This window comes from Erpetoichthys calabaricus, chromosome 10, assembly GCF_900747795.2.
Source record: "Erpetoichthys calabaricus chromosome 10, fErpCal1.3, whole genome shotgun sequence".
Lineage (NCBI taxonomy): Eukaryota > Metazoa > Chordata > Cladistia > Polypteriformes > Polypteridae > Erpetoichthys > Erpetoichthys calabaricus.
The window spans coordinates 117,800,235-117,819,768 of NC_041403.2; the positions used below are offsets into that span (position 1 = coordinate 117,800,235).

General features: G+C 35.9%; 2 protein-coding genes across 3 annotated transcripts in view; one reads left to right on the forward strand and one right to left on the reverse strand.

Annotated features, from left to right (window-relative positions):
• LOC114659357 (calcium-responsive transactivator-like) overlaps positions 1–14,358 on the forward strand; it is a 52,283-nt gene extending 37,925 nt beyond the window's left edge. For both annotated transcript variants that reach the window (XM_028811798.2, XM_028811800.2), the window contains 3 exons: positions 10,861–10,980; positions 11,242–11,369; positions 12,247–14,358. In XM_028811798.2, coding sequence (XP_028667631.1) covers positions 10,861–10,980; positions 11,242–11,369; positions 12,247–12,273 — 275 coding nt within the window. In that variant the 3' untranslated portion in view covers positions 12,274–14,358. The remainder of the gene's footprint in view (positions 1–10,860; positions 10,981–11,241; positions 11,370–12,246) is intronic.
• LOC114659356 (proteasome subunit alpha type-7-like) overlaps positions 1–19,534 on the reverse strand; it is a 592,565-nt gene that overhangs the window by 45,951 nt on the left and 527,080 nt on the right. The gene's annotated exons all lie outside the window — the stretch shown is intronic.

Below are 19,534 nucleotides of genomic sequence, written 5' to 3' on the forward strand. Positions count from 1 at the left end.
AAATATATCCATTTATTTTTAATGGCAATTCTCAAGGTCTTAGACTTGAAGATCTTGAATTTATCCTGGTAGAAGCTGACAGAAAGCTTGAAGTTCCTCTGGACAAACATCTAGTTACCCACAAAGCCCACACAAACACAGGCATAAGATCAATACAGAAAACTCAAAAGGCCACACAGACTGCCAGTGAGTTCTTGCACTTTAGGAGGAAGGTAGACTCCCTATAGGATTGGCCCACAAACCTGAAACCATGCACACTCAAGACAATACATACCTCTGTAAGGAATCAAACTGTGGCAAAACCCTTATAAGCAAAAAACACTTCCCAGTCTGCCACAATCTGTTTCTAACTTGGGGGAAAAAAATAAACCAATCAAAAATGTACAGTTTCGGAGCCCATTAGATGACTGGGTTAAATGAGTTAAATGAGAAAAAAATATTTTTTTGATAGGAGGATGAAAAATAATATGAAGTATAAGGGTAAATGAAAAAGTAAAGGCAATGTGAAAATTACACATTAACCACAACAGATAGAAGCTGATGCAATACAATACGTTCACGATGACTTATGGGTAGTTTGAACGCTCACGGTGTAGTGCTCCGCCGTTATTCTAGTTGATGCCAAGAGCAAATGAACATGGGTGCTCAAGAGCAGGATTGTACTATTGTTGAACAACGTGCCATAGTGAGATTTCTTTGGGCAGAGGGAATGAAACGTCCTGAAATTCACCAAAGGATGTTAGCTCAGTATGAAAGTGAAAACTTATGAATGGGTACATAGGTTTAAAATGGGAAGAACAAATGTAACCAACGTAGCTGGATCTGGTCGACCATTAACATGGTGAATGTCTTCATCAGAGAAGATTTTTTCTAATCCCAATGTCACTTATGAAGCTCCATAGACAGTAATGTGGAAGTTCCTACTAAATAAAACTTAATTATCTACCCATTCATGTTCTGACTCACCTTAATCCAATTTGGGTTCACAGGGCCTATAGCCTATCCCAACATCATCAAATAATGGGCTGGAACCAGACATGGATGAAACTCCAGAATTATAATTATAGCATTTACAAAAATTAGGATCCTGCCTTAAATAACACTAAATTCGGGAATTTTATATGAATAAAATTCATATAAGTATTAGTATTATAATAATACAAACATGTACCATCATTTACATAAACAACTATTATTGTTGTGCCAGCAGACCAATGATTTCTGATTCAAATCATAACACAGGTATAAAAAATTAAACTGAAAAAATTTGTTTTAATTGTGAATAGTTGTTTTTATTTGAATTCATGAACATAATACAAAAATATAATTAGAATGTTTCCATCACTTCACAGTTAAGTACAAAATTAATTCAAAATTGAAAAGAATTTTAATTAAAATTTAACAAATTTATTTATGTATTAATGTATGTTAATTTATTTATTAATTTATTCATGTATGCAGAATTGATCTAAATCAATTTAACAAGAAAATATTTAATCAATATAATATTTTTAAAAATATATAGAAAAAAAACAACAATACATATTCATTGACTTACATATAACTTCTCTAGTTTTTTCACTTCTTAGTTGTTTTTATCCAAAACTTTGTTTGGTGCCCGTCATTTGTATACTTTTTCTTGTGCATCCCTTTAAATCATCCAGTAGTAGTCTGCCATCATAATGACACTGCAGCATCCTTGATACCTTCTTTCTCTGTCCTCAATATTCTGACTGAATCTGTCACCCTGCTCTTCACTCGCTGTTCCAAGATTTTCAGAGAAAAATTCCAAATCCAAAAAGTGATTTTTGAGTTTCATGTTGCAACCCAATTCATTAAAGTTAACTAATACAATTCCACAATGTCTTTATAATTTAGATCTTTAGTATTACCTAAAAATTTAGAATTTACTTCTTTAAATTATACCCAAGCCCATAATTGCAAATCATTCATTGCACCATCAACTTCTGCATCTGAAATCTATTTTCTAATATCAGGTCTGTCAAAATTGCCCAATTTCAATTTAGCCACATGCAAACCTGGAAATGTCTGGCAAAATACATAGATCTTTTGATATGACTTTGACAAACTGCTTAATTAAACCAAGCTTAATATGAAGCAATGGTAAAAGCACTATACCTGGATCCACCAATCTAAGTCTAATGATGTTTTTACCACCATGCTATATCTTTTTTTCTGGCTGGACATTCCTTGTGAAGCCAATGTAGATTCTTGGCTCTGCTTTCCACTCACAGAGAAAAAATGTGAATTTTGTATGACCTGATTGCTGGTCCAGTAAGATACACAGGGCTTTCAGGTCTCCACATATGAACTAAAGATGCTCATTGTAGTTAACTTTTGAGAGGAAATTTTCAGAGTTCTTTAAACACAGATTTTAATATTAGAAAATACCAAATTCAAATAAATTATTGTTAAAGCATTGATAATTAATTATAGAGTGAAAACAATTTAAAAAATCAGGAGCGGTCTACCCTAGACTTTCTTGTATACTCAGATATGGGAATGGATATTTGAGCAGTAAACCGCAAGACAATGATTATATTTTTATATTATGTACATTAAAGAACCATCAACAACAAATCAAATTAATATTTTTATTAATATTAATAATTAAATATAATTTAAATTAATAATTAAAAATTAGTATATTTAGCAATTATTATAAAAATAAAGTTCAATAAATCAGACTCTGCAGTTGCATGAATAAAAGCTAAAGCACCACTTCCGGTTAGCGGAAATAGCCCCAAAGTTGACAGAAAGCTACGTTTTGTACTTAATACTTGTATGCAAAATTTGGTTGACCTAAGTGAAAGTGTATTCAAGTTATCGTGTTTACATACATACCACACACACAGAGACATAATTCCAAAAATGGTATTTTCAGACTCGGGGAGATCAAAAATGTTGAGATTCATCAAAATCTCAAAATGGAATTTTTGGAGGATTCCAATAATTTCCCTATACTTCCTTTACGAGAAAGTCAGGGAGGTCTAAAATGTCAAGATTCATCAAAATCTTGACATCAAGTTTTTGGACAATTCCAATACTTTCCCTATACTTTGTATATGAGAAAGTAAAAACTATAATTAAAAGATAAAATGTGTTTTGTACAAATTTGTCCCATGATGAGAATAATGGTTTTTATTTTTGAATCTGGAGACTAAAAATAAACACAATTCAAGTGAAATAATCAAAAAAAATTTTCAATGTATATCTTTGATGTATTAGTGGAATGTAATTAACGTAAAACGGAATTGGAAAATCTCATGTTATCATTTACTGTTCTTTTGAAACTTATGGGTAAATTTATCTTATGGTCTAAAACGCTAATATAATGCAACGCAAAGGGTTTTTTTTTATTGGATTTTTATTGTAGGTGTGAATTATCTGCATTTATATTTTTTAACATATTGCCTTGCCTCATTTTACATTTCTTCTACACAGTTTATATGCACAGACAAACACACAGCATCTTCTTGGCGACTGTTTCAGTATGGCTCTAGTATCTTAAGAGCATTACATTAACAGCAATCTGAAGGAGTTGCCAAACAGCCATCCTATAATGTATAAAAGAGCGACAGATTGCTGAACAACCTCGTATTAGGAAGGTACCTCTACCATGTAGATGTTAATAAGAAATTGATTAACAAGAACACTGTTAGGTAGGTAGATTAACCATTGGTGGGCAAATAATAATGCCATGAAAAAAAAGATGGGCAGCAATTTCTCATAAGGTGGTAATTGGCAGTACTTTGAGAAGTCATTCCTTCAATTTGAGGTTAAAAAGTCTTTCAGAAGAAAATACACTAGGTGGTGACATTAAAAAGTTGTGTAAAAGGATAACACAATTCAAAAATGGCAATGACAAAAAATGGCGGAGCAAACATGCTGTAATGTAGACAGTAATAACAGACTAAGAATCACATACAGTACATTACAGGTTATGCAAAAGCTGCAAATGAGGAAGCAATTGCACTAAGAAATACATAAGAACAAAGAGATAATGAAACAATGTTGCTTCCCCATAAATATAAAATAAGATACAGAAAATAGGAAGATAATTTTAAGCAGTAAGCTTAAAAAATACTGGCTGTGCAAGCCTGTGCTGTAAAAAGCCCAGGGTCCCAGAAGCTATTAAAATAGTCAGAAAAAAAAATGAAATGTAGTGATGTCAGGTAATTGAAAGGAAGTACTCTGGGCATCTCTCTCCTAGGAAGTTTCAATTTGCAGAAATGCTCGCATCGCTTGTGCATTAGTGGTGGGAGGAAGTAAAAGGGATACTTTTTTGCAGATGTTAGTGGTTAAGCGACTTCGTCTTTCTTCTGAGGTTTCGTTTTGCTGACGTGCTGGCCTCGCTTGTGTTATTAGCGGCCAAGCGAGTTTTCTGTTTCCTTGGAAGTGGAGCCCTTACGTCGACTCCACCTCTCACTTCCGGGCCGGACAGACAGACACACTTCCACACATAGACGTTTATATATAAGTTATGTTGGTATTAGGATCAAGAGCTCAACAATCCAACCAAGAAGAATATTTACTTCATTTTAAAAGCATTTTGGTCATCAGTTGCTTTGCTGTTTGCATCCTGGAATTTGAGATATTATATATTATATGCCTAAAGTGTTAATAAACTAAAAAAGTTGTTGGCTCATACCAACCACATGGAGATTTTATACCCATATGCAAGACAATATTCCATTTTCTCACCAGTACATCGTACTTTCCCACACTTTTTTATTGATAATAGCTTACTATACAAGCTTGAATCTTGTAAATACAATATCATTATTATTTCTTTACAACTTCCTCTTATTCCACAGCTTACATCAGGGGTGTCCAACTCCAGTGCTGGTGGGCCACAGTGGCTGCAGATTTTCATTCTAACCATCTTGTTAATTAGTGAGCTGTTTTTCCTGCTGATTAACTTGTTTCGCCTTAGTTTTAATTGACGTTACTCAGAGCCCTTAATTGTTTCTTTTTCCTTAATCAGCAACCAAACAATAATGAGACACAAATAAGTCGCCACATGACGAGCTAACCTGAAAATAAAGAAAGGTGAAGGTCTTGGTCATGTTGGTCTGCTCAGGTCACCAAAACATCTTGAAGGTGGTCTTAGAAAAAAACAGAAAATCAATAGTCTGCTGTGGAAGAATGAGAGCAGTAACAAGTCATGATATTCAATAACGGCTTTAATTGACAGCAAGAAATGGCTTCTCATTAAGAAACTGGTTGGAGTGAAATTGGCTGGAGTTTGATATTCCAATTTAGCTGGTCATCTGTTGGCTTGTTTCACATCTCATTTCTGTTAGGCTACCATTTAATGAAGAAATGAATCAATTCAGAGGACTGACTCCTTAAAAACAGGGCTATTAAAATGAAGAGAAAGGAGTTAATTAGCAGTGAAAACTGCTTGCTGATTAGGAAAAGGGTTAGAATGAAAACCTGCAGCCACTTTGGCCCACCAGGACCAGAGTTGGACACCCATGGCTTACATCATTACGCTGCACTAGTACAACTTGCCTGTAGTGACTTAATTCATAATTGGTTAATTATAAAATGAGTTTCCTCACAAACTGATCTGTAGACAAGTATGTCTCCAGAGATATATGTGAGACACACACAAGGTATTTCTAGGAAGACGGGTCATCTCATATGTTTCACATTGAAATAAATTCCAGGCTGGGAAGATATCAGAGCTAGATAATTCACTAAATAATGCACTTTACAAAAAAGCTGCAACTGCAAACAGCATTTAATATCTGACTAAAAGAGAAACAGATCTACAATATAATTATTACTACCAAGGAGAAAAGGCCAATAAGATTTTAGCACAGAAAATACATAAAAAGGGACTTACAAATATTGGAGCTAAAATCTAGGAACAAAAAGAATAACTAACATGTTTAAGAAATACTGTCTTTCATTTCATCTAAGTGTAAAAAAAAGGTTGATAAACTTTTTTGTTTTGGTAAAATTAAGCATCACTTGCTAGACAATCTTGAGTATATATGCTACAAACCATTTCTTTTTGAAAAATCCTGTTAAGATCCCACTTAATGTTTTATATAAACAAATACAGAAAATGCTCCCATCTATAATATCTCAAGATCAAAACAGATTTATAAAATACAGACATATAGTTTAAAATGTTGGCCAGTTGTTTAATGTAATATATTCCCATCCAATATGAGTCTCCAGGGGTGCATGAAAAAGATTTGAATGGGGTTATCTATATACTGTATTTTGCAAATCTGGGTTTGACTCTAATATATACTGTGGATTAAATTACTCTAATCCAGAAGTTGTGGTTCAAATAAATAATAATAATAATAATAATTCTTTGTATTTATATACTGTAGTGCTTTTCTCACTACTCACAGCGCTCAGCAATTGCAGGTTAAGGGCCTTACTCAAGGGCTCAACAGAGCAGAGTCCCTTTTGGCATTTACGGGATTCAAACCGGCAACCTTCCGATTGCCAGTGCAGATCCCTAGCCTCAGAGCCACCACTCCACCTAAATGACATTAATTCTAAATATGTTAAATTGGAATACAGTATGTAAGCAGGCAGGGATGCTTATTATATCCAATGTGTTGTGCAACTGCTATTGAAATCTAAGCTATTCACATTCAGATCAAAGTAAATGGGACCATAAGAGATGGGCTTAATCAAAAAATACTGTATATATTTATGCTAGTGACGGATCTATATATTTTAGAATAAATCTCATCACCACCATCCATACTTAATCAATTAGACAAATTTCATAAGATCTCTGGGTTTTCAGAACAATTTGAACACCTGCCTGCCAGGAGTTTAATAAAACATTGGAAATATTTTTGAATAGTTATTAAATTAGGAAATTTAAAGACGTTTTTAAAGTTAATTTTAGCAGTTTGATAGGAAGTATTAAAAAAGATTTTAATAGATGGCTATCCCTACAACTCACTCTAGCTTGAAGATTTTTAATTTTTTAGATCATTCTTAGGAATATTAATAAATCTTTTTTTTTTTTCAAAAAGTTTGACCCAGTTTTAGCTTGATTTATTTGGAAAACAATCATACATTAAAAAGTAGTTTACAGAGATCTAAATAAGTAGACATGAAACTATGAAAGTTTGTTTTCTGTTACTGAGATGCAAACTTACATACTCTAACAGTTTATTAGTGGGCAAACATCAGTGACATTGCACCTCCTTGGTAAGTCATAGAACTTAAATTGTGCTCAAAATCCTCTTTGCATGCCTAGGTACTATATATGCTACAATTAATTCTGATTATCAATTTACTTGCAATCCCAAGGTCTGTCATTCATTTAAGATATGGTATGACTGTAAAACATATTTAAGGTAGAGACACTTTTACCAGCTGTGCCTACATACAGTTAGGTCCATAAATATTTGGACAGAGACAACTTTTTTCTAATTTTGGTTCTGTACATTACCACAATGAATTTTAAATGAAACAACTCAGATGCAGTTGAAGTGCAGACTTTCAGCTTTAATTCAGTGGGGTGAACAAAACGATTACATAAAAATGTGAGGCAACTAAAGCATTTTTTAGCACAATCCCTTCATTTCAGGGGCTCAAAAGTAATTCGACAATTGAGTCACAGGCTATTTCATGGGCGGGTGTGGGCAAGTCCGTCGTTATGTCATTATCAATTAAGCAGATAAATGGCCTGGAGTTGATGTGAGGTGTGGTGCTTGCATGTGGATGATTTTGCTGTGAACAGACAACATGCGGTCAAAGGAGCTCTCCATGCAGGTGAAAGAAGCCATCCTTAAGCTGTGAAAACAGAAAAAACCCATCCGAGAAATTGCTACAATAAACAAAATCTACAGTTTGGTACATCCTGAGAAAGAAAGCAAGCACTGGTGAACTCAGCAACGCAAAAAGACCTGGACATCCACGGAAGACAACAGTGGTGGATGATCGCAGAATCATTTCCATGGTGAAGAGAAACCCCTTCACAACAGCCAACCAAGTGAACAACACTCTCCAGGGGGCAGGAGTATCGATATCCAAGTCTACCATAAAGAGAAGACTGCATGAAAGTAAATACAGAGGGTGCACTGCAAGATGCAAGCCACTCATAAGCCTCAAGAATAGAAAGGCTAGATTGGACTTTGCTAAAGAACATCTAAAAAGCCAGCACAGTTCTGGAAAAACACTCTTTGGACAGATGAAACCAAGATCAACCTCTACCAGAATAATGGCAAGAAAAAAGTATGGAGAAGGCGTGGAACAGCTCATTATCCAAAGCATACCACATCATCTGTAAAACACGGTGGAGGCAGTGTGATGGCTTGGGCGTGCATGGCTGCCAGTGGCACTGGGACACTAGTGTTTATTGATGATGTGACACAGGACAGAAGCAGCCAAATGAATTCTGAGGTGTTCAGAGACATACTGTCTGCTCAAATCCAGCTAAATGCAGTCAAATTGATTGGGCGGCATTTCATGGTACAGATGGACAATGACCCAAAACATACAGCCAAAGCAACCCAGGAGTTTATTAAAGAAAAGAAGTGGAAAATTCTTGAATGGCCATGTCAGTCACATGATCTTAACCCAATTGAGCAGGCATTTCACTTGTTGAAGACTAAACTTCAGACAGAGAGGCCCACAAACAAACAGCAACTGAAAGCCGATGCAGTAAAGGCCTGGCAGAGCATTAAAAAGGAGGAAACCCAGCATCTGGTGATGTGCATGAGTTCAAGACTTCAGGCTGTCATTGCCAGCAAAGGGTTTTCAACCAAGTATTAGAAATGAACATTTTATTTCCAGTTATTTCATTTGTCCAATTACTTTTGAGCCCCTGAAATGAAGGGATTGTGTTCAAAAAATGCTTTAGTTGCCTCACATTTTTATGTAATCGTTTTGTTCACCCCACTGAATAAAGCTGAAAGTCTGCACTTCAACTGAGTTGTTTCATTTAAAATTCATTGTGGTAATGTACAGAACCAAAATTAGAAAAGTTGTCTCTGTCCAAATATTTATGGACCTAACTGTATGTTTGTATAATAACCATGTATTTACACATTCATTACCCTGTTCAACATTAAGTTTAATATAAAGTTTATATAAATTGTAGAGATTTTTCTTTAGTCTATGCATCTTTTGAACTGTTATATAGCAAATTATATATTTTTTCTGTATACAAGTTAAAAATGTTGTGCTAATAGTGTGCATAATTTCCACCTTCCATTAGTCCCTGAAGCAATACTAATTTTGATCGGAGTAGTGTTTCTTGATTGAATTGACACATTATATAGGATGGGAAGCCAGCTGGATGGAAGGACCAGGGGAAAGAGCATCCAAAGGCACTAACTTCCCTGGGACTCTAAAGGGCAGCCCACTTGGGTGGCTGTGGCACCACTGATTCCCACAGGGCACCCTGGGAGTTGGAGTTTGGCACAGCCCTGTTCGGTTCCGTGGGGGCTGGCAGGGGGAGCTGTAAGAACCCTAATTTCGGTTTCTGTCACACCTGGGTGTAGTTCCACTAAATTCTGATGAGCCACCTGTAACACACCCAGGTGTAACATAACAGTAGGTGCCTCACTCCATTCGAGGAGCCAGAATTGGTAGGAAGAGGGCCAAAGCCTGATAGTGGTGGTGGAAGGGAGAGGAAAACGAGACAGAAGGGACTGTGTATTTGTGCTGTGTGTATTGAGCTGTTGAGGAGTGAGAGAAAAGCACTTCCCCACTTGTAAATAAGTGTGTGCTGGGCTGGAATTCATGCATCTGCGTGTCTATGTCAGGGTTGGGGTAGCTGGAGTGCCCCTGCTTTCCACAATATGTATACAGTATGTATATGTGTAAATATATTTTATATATATATATATATTGTGGGAAACAGCCCGGATACAGACAGGCAGACATGGTTTAAAGCACCACAACAGGTTTATTTACACTATTTACAATATAAAGTGAAAACACACACAACCCACTTCACCCCAAAGTCCAGGCCTCTTTCCTTAATGCCTTTTCCTCAGGTCCGCCTCCTCTCCTCTCCTTCGAGCTCTGTCTTTTTCCTCTCCCGACTCCAGCCATCGAATGGAGGGAGGCGGCCCCTCTTATACCCATGTGGATGTGCTCCAGGTGCCTCCCAATGATCGACTGCCGGCACTCCCTGGTGTGGCGGAAGTGCCGGCTGTGTACCCGGAAGCACTCAGGGTGTCCCTGGTCTTCTTCCACTTCCGGGTGTGGTGGAAGTGCAAGTGCTGAGGGCCAGGGCTCCACAAGCATTGGGGCACCCCCTGGCGGTGACCACGGGCCCCTATAGGGTTGAGCTTCTAAGCTCTGTTCCTGCGGTCCCCAAAGCCACCAGGGCGGTCACCCCCTCGTGGTCTGGAGGAAGCGTAAGCCCTCTTTTAGTCCTTCTGGGCGTCCCAGCTGGGTACCACCCCCAGCCGCTTGCCATAATAAAGATATATATATATACATACATACACACATATATACTTATATAGCTACAGCTATATACTATACAATTATGGTTGTCATCATATAAATCCAGGAAGGGAAGGTCAGGCAGTTAAATAAAGGTTATGGTACAAACTGCTGTTTGATGGCTGTATACTGACTGGCACATCTGTAAGGGAGGTTAGGTCTCCTATATCTGGAAAAAGGATAACACTGCAAACTGCATCATTGTAATATTTAAGTGATAAATATTGTAGAATTTCTATCTATGTGTACTAGATGATCCTTGAATAAGTAGCTTTAATAGTAAATGGATGTATCTGTTGCATGTTGTGAAAATTATGGAATGATGCTCACTGGTAAAACTCTTAAGTGTTCAGTGTTTAATGCCGTACTTCATTTTTGATTGTGCAGGAAATACCCAGTACAGCCAACAGCAAACATCTTATCAACAGGGCTCAAGCCAGCAACCTCCCTATTCACAGCAGCCATACCCAAGTCAGCAGAGTTACCCTGGACAACAGCAGGGATATGGTAAGAGCATCTAATTGTACCTTTCATATTTCTTAAAAAGAAAAATAGGAAATTACAGTATATTTAATTTTAATATTATAACTGGCCTTAAGTGACCTTAATCATGTTTTTGCTGTGTTTAAGACTGTTTGATTAAAAACAGACAAGGACTAATTTTTGAATGTTTGAGTATGGATTATTTCATGTGTTAAGTTCACTGTAATCCTTTATTGATAGCTGTATATAGGTCTCAAAAAGAATCTATTTTCTGTACCTCCTTAGGACCTGGTCAAGGGCCTTCTTCACAATACTCAAGTTACCAGCAAGGTCAGGGACAGCAGTACCCTTCGTATCGCACATCCCAGTCTGGCCCATCGACACAGCAACAGAGGTCCTATGGGTATGAACAGGTGAGTCTGAAGTTGATCCTAAATGAGAGTATATGGTTGCAACTTGCCTAGCATCTTTTCCACTCTGGTATCGTACTTGCTATAGACTAGTATGCCATTTAAAGCCTTACATCTGAAGCTTCATGGATAGGTTGTGGGCACCAGCCTAATACCCATCCATCCATCCATCTATTAATTTTCAACCCAGTTAATTGTAAAAGTGTTGTGAGAGGCCAAAGCCTATTTTGGTAGCATCAGATGCAAGGCAGAAATACAGCTAGTTTACAGTCCAAGTCTATAGTGTATATCCACAACTGCTCATACTTGGCCAGCTTATAGCCACCTCCTAAACTTCATGTCTTTTATGAGAGGAAAACAAGAGTTCCTGGAGAAAAAAACCCCTCAAAAACGTGTGCAAACTCTCTATACAGAAGATAACTGGGTTAGGATTCCAGCTTTGTCTTCTGGAGCTGTGAGGCAACAGTGTTAACTAGTGTGCCACTGTGCCGCACTCCTAATATTGTAAATTATAATGAAGTTGCTTGGGAGATTTTGATACAGTGACTCTATGAATATCTAGAAGTGGTTAAACATCATTTATTTGTAACTGATTGGTTCCTGTCTACCTATAAGATATATCTGTTGTTATTTCTATTAGAATAGATAGAAAAGCAAAACAGACATAACCAATAGAATGATTTGCAGTGCTTGCTGTTTATTGGTTGCATGCACAAATTGAGTTTGTGGGTTGTGACCAAATACACTTTTTAAGGCATTAGATGCAATTATGTACTCAGTATGCTTTTGGAGTAAATATGTTGTTGTAAAAATAGGTAGTAAACTCAATACTAATAAAACTTTTTTGGACTTCATTTTCTTATAATATTTTTTTTCTTAGGGTCAATATGGCAACTATCAGCAATAAGGAATATCCCATCTAGAATCAAAGAGGCAGGAGATTCATTAATACCATCAAATATGTAATCTTCTCTTTTCTGGAATATTATGTGTTTATCTGTTGTATATGGCTGCCTGATTCAGGTCCAAAATATTTTTTGTCTAGACTTGCATTTGTCCATTGTTCTGTCTTTAAACACACACACAAAAAAAAAGTGAGGTGCAGACATCATAATTGAGACCAGAACTTTATCCACCGTTGCAATTGGGAATAAGAAACACAGATACCCAGACAGTTCCAGAAACCTACACATGTGGAAGAAAGCCTTGAAGCAGCCATAAGAGGTAAAGGTTTTGGATATGTGTGATAACATATAGAACTTTTCATAGCACAATTGAGACTGCTGTTTTTAGAAAACTGTTTTCTCTGTATTTTATTTGTATTTAATAATGAAAAGAAAATCATCTTGAAGTACTGATGTCTCATTTAGATTTTTCTCACTGGAGGGCACTTTTATATCTTAACTGCACAAACCATGGATGATATACAATCTTTAATTGCCGATGCAGCACAATGGCTTTCTGTGTGTTCAGACTCACTGTCTTGTAGTATTGTTGTCTTTCCTTGCTTTCATCTCCCAACGATAAGAATCTTGTTATCCGCAGCAACATTATGAAAAAACTAGTCATGCTTTCACTAAAAATACAGCATGTACTTCATCCTCTGTTTGAATTTTTTGACCTTTTTATGAATTTGTAATGGTGGTTCTCACAGCCTGGATCCAGGGGGCTGTTTTAGCCAACCTAGTGTTGCTGCATTTTTGTCTATTCTGCTGTATTTTCGTATAACTTTCTGAAGTCTTGTAAAGTAACATCTACAAAGGACTTTACTTATGCAGGCCTTTGGTTTGTTACTTCCTCTAGTTCTCTGTATTATTTCTTTTAATTCAGCTTCTTTCTCATTCTCTCTTTTTACAGTACCACCCTATTTGTCTTTTGTCATTGTACAAACATATTTTCATGTAGGATGGTAGCTGTCTAAGGCTGTTTGCTCTCTGTTTGTGTGTCCTGTTAGTTATTTGTGCTATGCTCAACCCTTTCCTCCTCACTTGCTTCCAATGCTCTTCGTATATTAAATAAGATTTCATGAAACAGGAGATGTGATTGAAGTAAATACAAATAGTTAATGATAAATTAGTAAATCCACTGGAACACTACTGGAAATGTTTGATCCTTTAATGAAAACAGCTCCTACTTTGAGCGGAATCAAAAAAGAGTCAGCCAGAAACTTGGCTAGGCACCTACTGTAGCAGCAAAAGTGTACAAAAATGTGAAGAACCTAATTTTGCACCTTTTTTTAAGAATCTGATTTCAAAAATGTCTGAAATCTGTTTTGGCTACAGCGACAGTTATCAGAACTGACAGACACAAGCTGTTTTATGCCATTACAAAAATTAGATGAACATTTTGAAATGTTTTGTTGAAATTTTTCATACTTAACCTTTTCTTTTTCTATCAAAATAATATTTCTTATTCTGGATTTTTAATCAATAAGATGGGTTTTTCCATCATAAGATCATCTTTTGTATTATTTGATATTTTTATGCCTTTTAAATTATTTTTATCTTGAATATGTTTTGAATGTTTTGTAGGACTGCATGTTATAGTTGGATTATTTATTTACATTTGTATATACATAAGAATACAACATAAGAAAGTTCTGTATTTAAAATTCTTTGATTATGCTATATGGTTCACAATCTGAGATTTTCATGTGTAATTGTTCAATTATGTTTATTTTTTTTAGATATAGAGTACAGTATGCCTATAGAATATTAAATATGTAACAGTGTTTACTTTACACTTAAGTGTTACTTTATTGCAAAACTAGAATCAGAAATCACTTCCAACAAAATTCCAAAGGAATTATATCATGTGAAAATTAACTAATTTTATTAGGGAATTGAGATAACGAGGAAATCATTGAAATGCACGCTAAGTGAACTTCCTTTCTGTATTTAAGTAAGTTTTCATGGCCAATATTCTCATAAAACATTTTTAACGAGTGACCTTTCTATAGTAGAATATTCTTCTCAGAGCTCTCTTTGGTACTATAAACCAGGGGTAGGCAACGTCGGTCCTGGAGTGCCACAGTATGTGCAGGTTTTTGTTCCAACCCAGTTCCTTAACGAGAACTCAATTATTGCTGATGAAGCACATATTGCTTAAGTGACATTTTAATGCTTCATTTTAGTGGTCTCGCTTGTTAAGGTTCTCCAACCTTAATTGCTTATTTCAATCTTAAACTGCTGCATTCAGTGTTTTAATTGCTCCTTATTAGCAATAAGATGTAAAACAGGGGTAGGCAATGTCGGTCCTGGTGAGCCGCAGTGGCTACAGGTTTTCATTCCAACCCAATTGCTTAATTAGAAACCAATCATTGCCAATCTCAGACCTTATTTAATTTTATGGCTTGTTAGTCTGTGCAATGTAAGGCTTTTATATCGTAGATTTTTTTCCTTTCCAAGGATATCATCCAAATGATTTGAAGCCTAAAACAGATCATTTTCAGTCTGTCACATTTTTCTATTAAGTGTTTTATTAAATCAAACCGTGCATGATGAACACACACAGATGTAATTGGAAAAAAGCTAGCTGGAGAACTGCTGGCTGCTTTGTCTTTTACATCTTATTGCTAATAAGGAGCAATTAAAACACTGAATACAGCAGTTTAAGATTGAAATAAGCAATTAAGGTTGGAGAACCTTAACAAGCGAGACCACTAAAATGAAGCATTAAAATGTCACTTAAGCAATATGTGCTTCATCAGCAATAATTGAGTTCTCGTTAAGGAACTGGGTTGGAACAAAAACCTGCACATACTGTGGCACTCCAGGACCGACGTTGCCTACCCCTGCTATAAACTGTTTATGCCTTTGGCAGTGTTCATCTGTGTACTTTTACTCACCTCTGCTTTCTGACTTGGCATCTCTGTACTTTAAGCACTGTTGTAAAGGCTTTGAATGTATCTAAGGGGTTTTGCAAAGACAGGTCAATTAGTCTGAAGATATGCATATATTAAAGAAACAAAACTCACTTTAAGCAAATTGGATTTTAACAGAGCAGTATCTGTGATGACAAGTGCAGTGTGATAAATGTTAATTTTACCATAATAACACAAAATGTTTTATCAGGTGTTCAGCTAGTTTTAAAAGGAGTGCACCGGTAAAACTAATAAAGATTCATGTAAGTACCTATAATGTTAAAGAATTAATAACCTTGTCTTCTCCCTTCTCTTTTTGGGATTCCTCTTAAAGATTTTGACAGAAGAAATAGTCAGGGTATGAAGAAGCATGTTGTTGACACACAAACTGTGCCATTATGGGATAAATCTAACACAGATTAGAGAATGAATTTGTAGTGAACCTTTACTGGCTATGAAAAAAATGCCTTGTGGGCCACAGGAGGCTATTGGGGTTCCAGTTGAATGACCCTAGCGTTGGATATCCATTTTACTAATTTCATTTGACACTCTTCAATTTACAAACAAAAAGGTGGAGCTGTTACTTTCACTACTGATAAAATATGTTGAGAATTCATGCCTTCGGCTGTATCCCATATGGAAACCACAACTTTTCCCAGCAGATCTCAAGTTATTTATAAGACATTAATATTGGAAAGTCAGAAAATAAGGAGAAACCTGTCATATTAGTACAAAATTTGGTTGGGGTATTATAGGCCTGTTTCCAATGCAAACTTAATCAAGTTTAGCTTAGTTTACTTTCAGTTTTGTTTTTTTTTTCTACCAATCAATTGCATTAGCACAGTAGCAGACATTGCAGCTGCACATCACAGCACATCCTTACATATGCTGAACTTCTGCAGGAAAGGAACATGTCCACAGCTGTCCCAAGTGCACCATCAGTGACCACAAGCCCTAACTGGGAAGCTTGTTACCAGATTGTTGCTTTCATTAGTCTGATACAAGTTTCCTCTTTTTAGCTTTGTAGAGATTTGGTGAGACTATTATTTTAAAAAAGATCTGATTGTAGGGTATATTGTAAAAACACTATTCTTTCTGAAAGTTAAGTGGGAATATTCAAAGAATAAATTGCTAAATTTGTCTTCACTTGTTTTGTTGGGTTGATATTTGTCTGGTTTTCATTCTTACTGTGCACTATGTTCTTAAATGTCAGATATGCCCTAACAAGTCATACAATGTATTATAAGATTCTTGAGAATCATTATATTAATCTTTGGTAAAGAGCTATTAGTCTTACTATAAAGGAGCTATAAAATAGAATGGCTCAATTGCTGTTTGGACTTAAAGATTGTTAAAAAGTATTGGTCACAAATTGATGAAATACATTCTAGTACTGATATTGGACATCGATGATTGGAAGTTAAGTTGTCTAATTTAAGGGAATTGGGTGTCCTGTGACTTGTTCAAAATATATACTGGACTCGTTTCTCTTTTACTTTTTTGTCTTCCATTCTACAGAAAGTTTTGCAGATCTTACAAGAAATTTTTCTTTTCCTTTCTGTGATAATGCTAATGGTTGTGCAGTTAACTATGCACACTGTATTTTTTAGATATGACACAGCAGGAATTTATTTATGTCTGGTTGTGTAAAAGAAAAAATGCTGTAAAATGAGTACATTTAAGATAGGGCTATATTTACAGTAAATTAGGTAAATTCACAGTGCTGTGTTGCGCAATACTCCAGCTGTTCTTTGGAGGTGTGGTATTTGTTTTGACCAGTTTTGTAGAACACATTATTGGTTGCAAAATGAACATATACAAAGGTTTTAGGGAAAGAATTTTTCCCCTTAATTTATATTACTGATTGTAAATCATGATGAGTTTACAGCTGTAATTCATGAAACTAGAAGTTTCATTGAGGGACACCACATTTGACTAAATTGCTTGTGTAGGACAGGCTTGGTTTCCTTCTGTCACTCTTTAATTTATGGCTTCACTTGATCTGCCACCTCAGTATCTCACAAGCCTGAAAACAAAATGTGTAGGGCTGTTGTTAGGAATGAAAACGTTTGACACTAGAAGGGGATTAAAACAGGGCTGGCCAGTATGTAGGTGCTGTACAACCATCTTTTACATACACATTTCATCCATTGTTTAAATTATCTTCAGTAACAGAGTGTCCTCATATTGTACACTCCAAGCACTGTTATAAGGCCGTGCTTCAATATTTACTAACACAGGACTTCAATTAAATATTTCAGAATTTACTGCTAAAATCCCCTTTGCTTTTTTTCTAAATGTTATTTACTCCAGTAACTTGTGATCTTCTTGAATTCACTCCACTTTTGCATGTTTTGTGCCATTTCAATGCAAATCTCTTCATAATCATCTAATGTATCCATGAAAATGCTATGTCAAGGTTTAACATCCCTTACCGAGTTGGGTTATTCTCCTTTTTATTGATAAAAAAAAGCTTTCTACTGCTTGCTGTTGCATACCAATTATTATGACTTGTCTTTCAAAATCATCGAACATTTGTGATTATTAGAATGGCTACCCAAAATGCTAGGTGATTTATTGACTTTTGCCTTTGCATCCCTTTGCATTACGTGTGCTTTGTCTTGCTGTGAACTATGCTGATGAGATAGTAACATGCTAACTTTGTTTTATAATTGTCTTGTATATAGTGTCTTTTGTATTGACCTGGGTCTGACTCCCCAGAAATGCAACAGAAACAAAGGGATGTTTTTAGCACAAAGTTTTAAGAGTTGCATTAGCCTTACTGTTGCGTCTAATGGTCTATAGTATGTACAAATTGTATGTTTTTTTTTTTTTTGTTTTTTTTTTTTACATTTTTTTATCAGTGTACTCAAGTAGATGATTTAAAAGCATGGCAAGTGCATATTGCTATTTTAGAAGAGAAGGAAAATAAGTTTTGGTGCTGAGTTTTCGTTGAGAACAGAAAAAAAAGTACAGCACAATTCTCTTGCATCTCTTAATCCGCTTCCAATGTTACGGTCAGCTTAACGTGTTTGGCTGTCAGACAGCTGTATCATTTTACAATTCAGACTGTGACAATCGTTTTAGATTTGTTGTCGCCATTACATGATGTGCTATAAGAGCTGGTTTAGTTCCTATGAAGTGTAAATGATTATGTTTAAAAGGTTTTAATAATGTTAAAACAGTATGTGTACACCATTGATAATAGATTTGTGGTGTGATCATTGACCAAATATGAATGTTTTATCTTCAGGTCTATTGTGATGCATTACTTGTATGTAAATTGTCTCCTTTTGTAACTGTTTAATATTAAAAGAATAAAATAAAATTCCTTCTGCTTTTTTGCTTTGTAATAACACTAAAATCTCAAGGTTTTGTGGTTCTGTACCGTTCTTAAAATTATTTTGATCGATTTTTTACTGACATGCAGGGCTGACCCGCAGGTAGGGAGACAGTGGTGGATGCCATGGGCCCTGCTCCTGAACAGCACTAAAATTCATTTATGAAATTTCTGTCTTTAAGGTATTCCAAGGGATACACTGTAGCTTTTTCCTTCCCGTGAGTCTTCTTTAAAGCAACACTTTCAAGGCATCTTTTGCCAGCACTCCTGTCCCCTAAACCTGAATTTGTGATTTCAAAGTGCTAATTGAGCAGTTGGCCTCACATGGAACCCACTGGAAACAGGCTTGCTAGCCTTGTGTCTCTTGACGTTGGGGCGGACACCATGTGATTGAGGAGGGTTCAGTTGGCTGGAAATCTAAGTGAACTTCCTAAGATGGACACTGTTAACTGGTGTTTTGCTGTTCTCCCCTTTCTTGTCAACCAACAGTAAGTTTTTCTAGCTGGATTTCTGCTAAGGCTGAGGCTAGTGCTTTATTAGCAACTGCTTATTCACACAGGTTTGTGATGACATGAAGATCTAATATTTCAAAAGGTATGCAATGATATGCGTCAATAAACCTGATCAATAACTGGAAAGATAACATTCTGTATTCTTCATTTCACTTGATGTTTGCATGGGCCTATGCATGAATACTAGACAAATTCACTGCCAAATGTGGCCCATTTTGACATATGTTGTGCTGGTCGGGATGAACTATGATGTAGTATAAGGCACTTTAAACGGTTAAATGACATTGGCCCACTTCTGTTTTTGTGAGTCTTCAACAAAAAAGGGACTTTTGTGTTTAATAACAAAAAAATCTCAATGGAGATTGAATAGATCTCACTTGCAAAGGAGCTGGGTGAAAGTTTGGATTGTGAGGATTTAATGGGAAAGGTGGCTGCTGTGGGAGTCAGAAAGCTA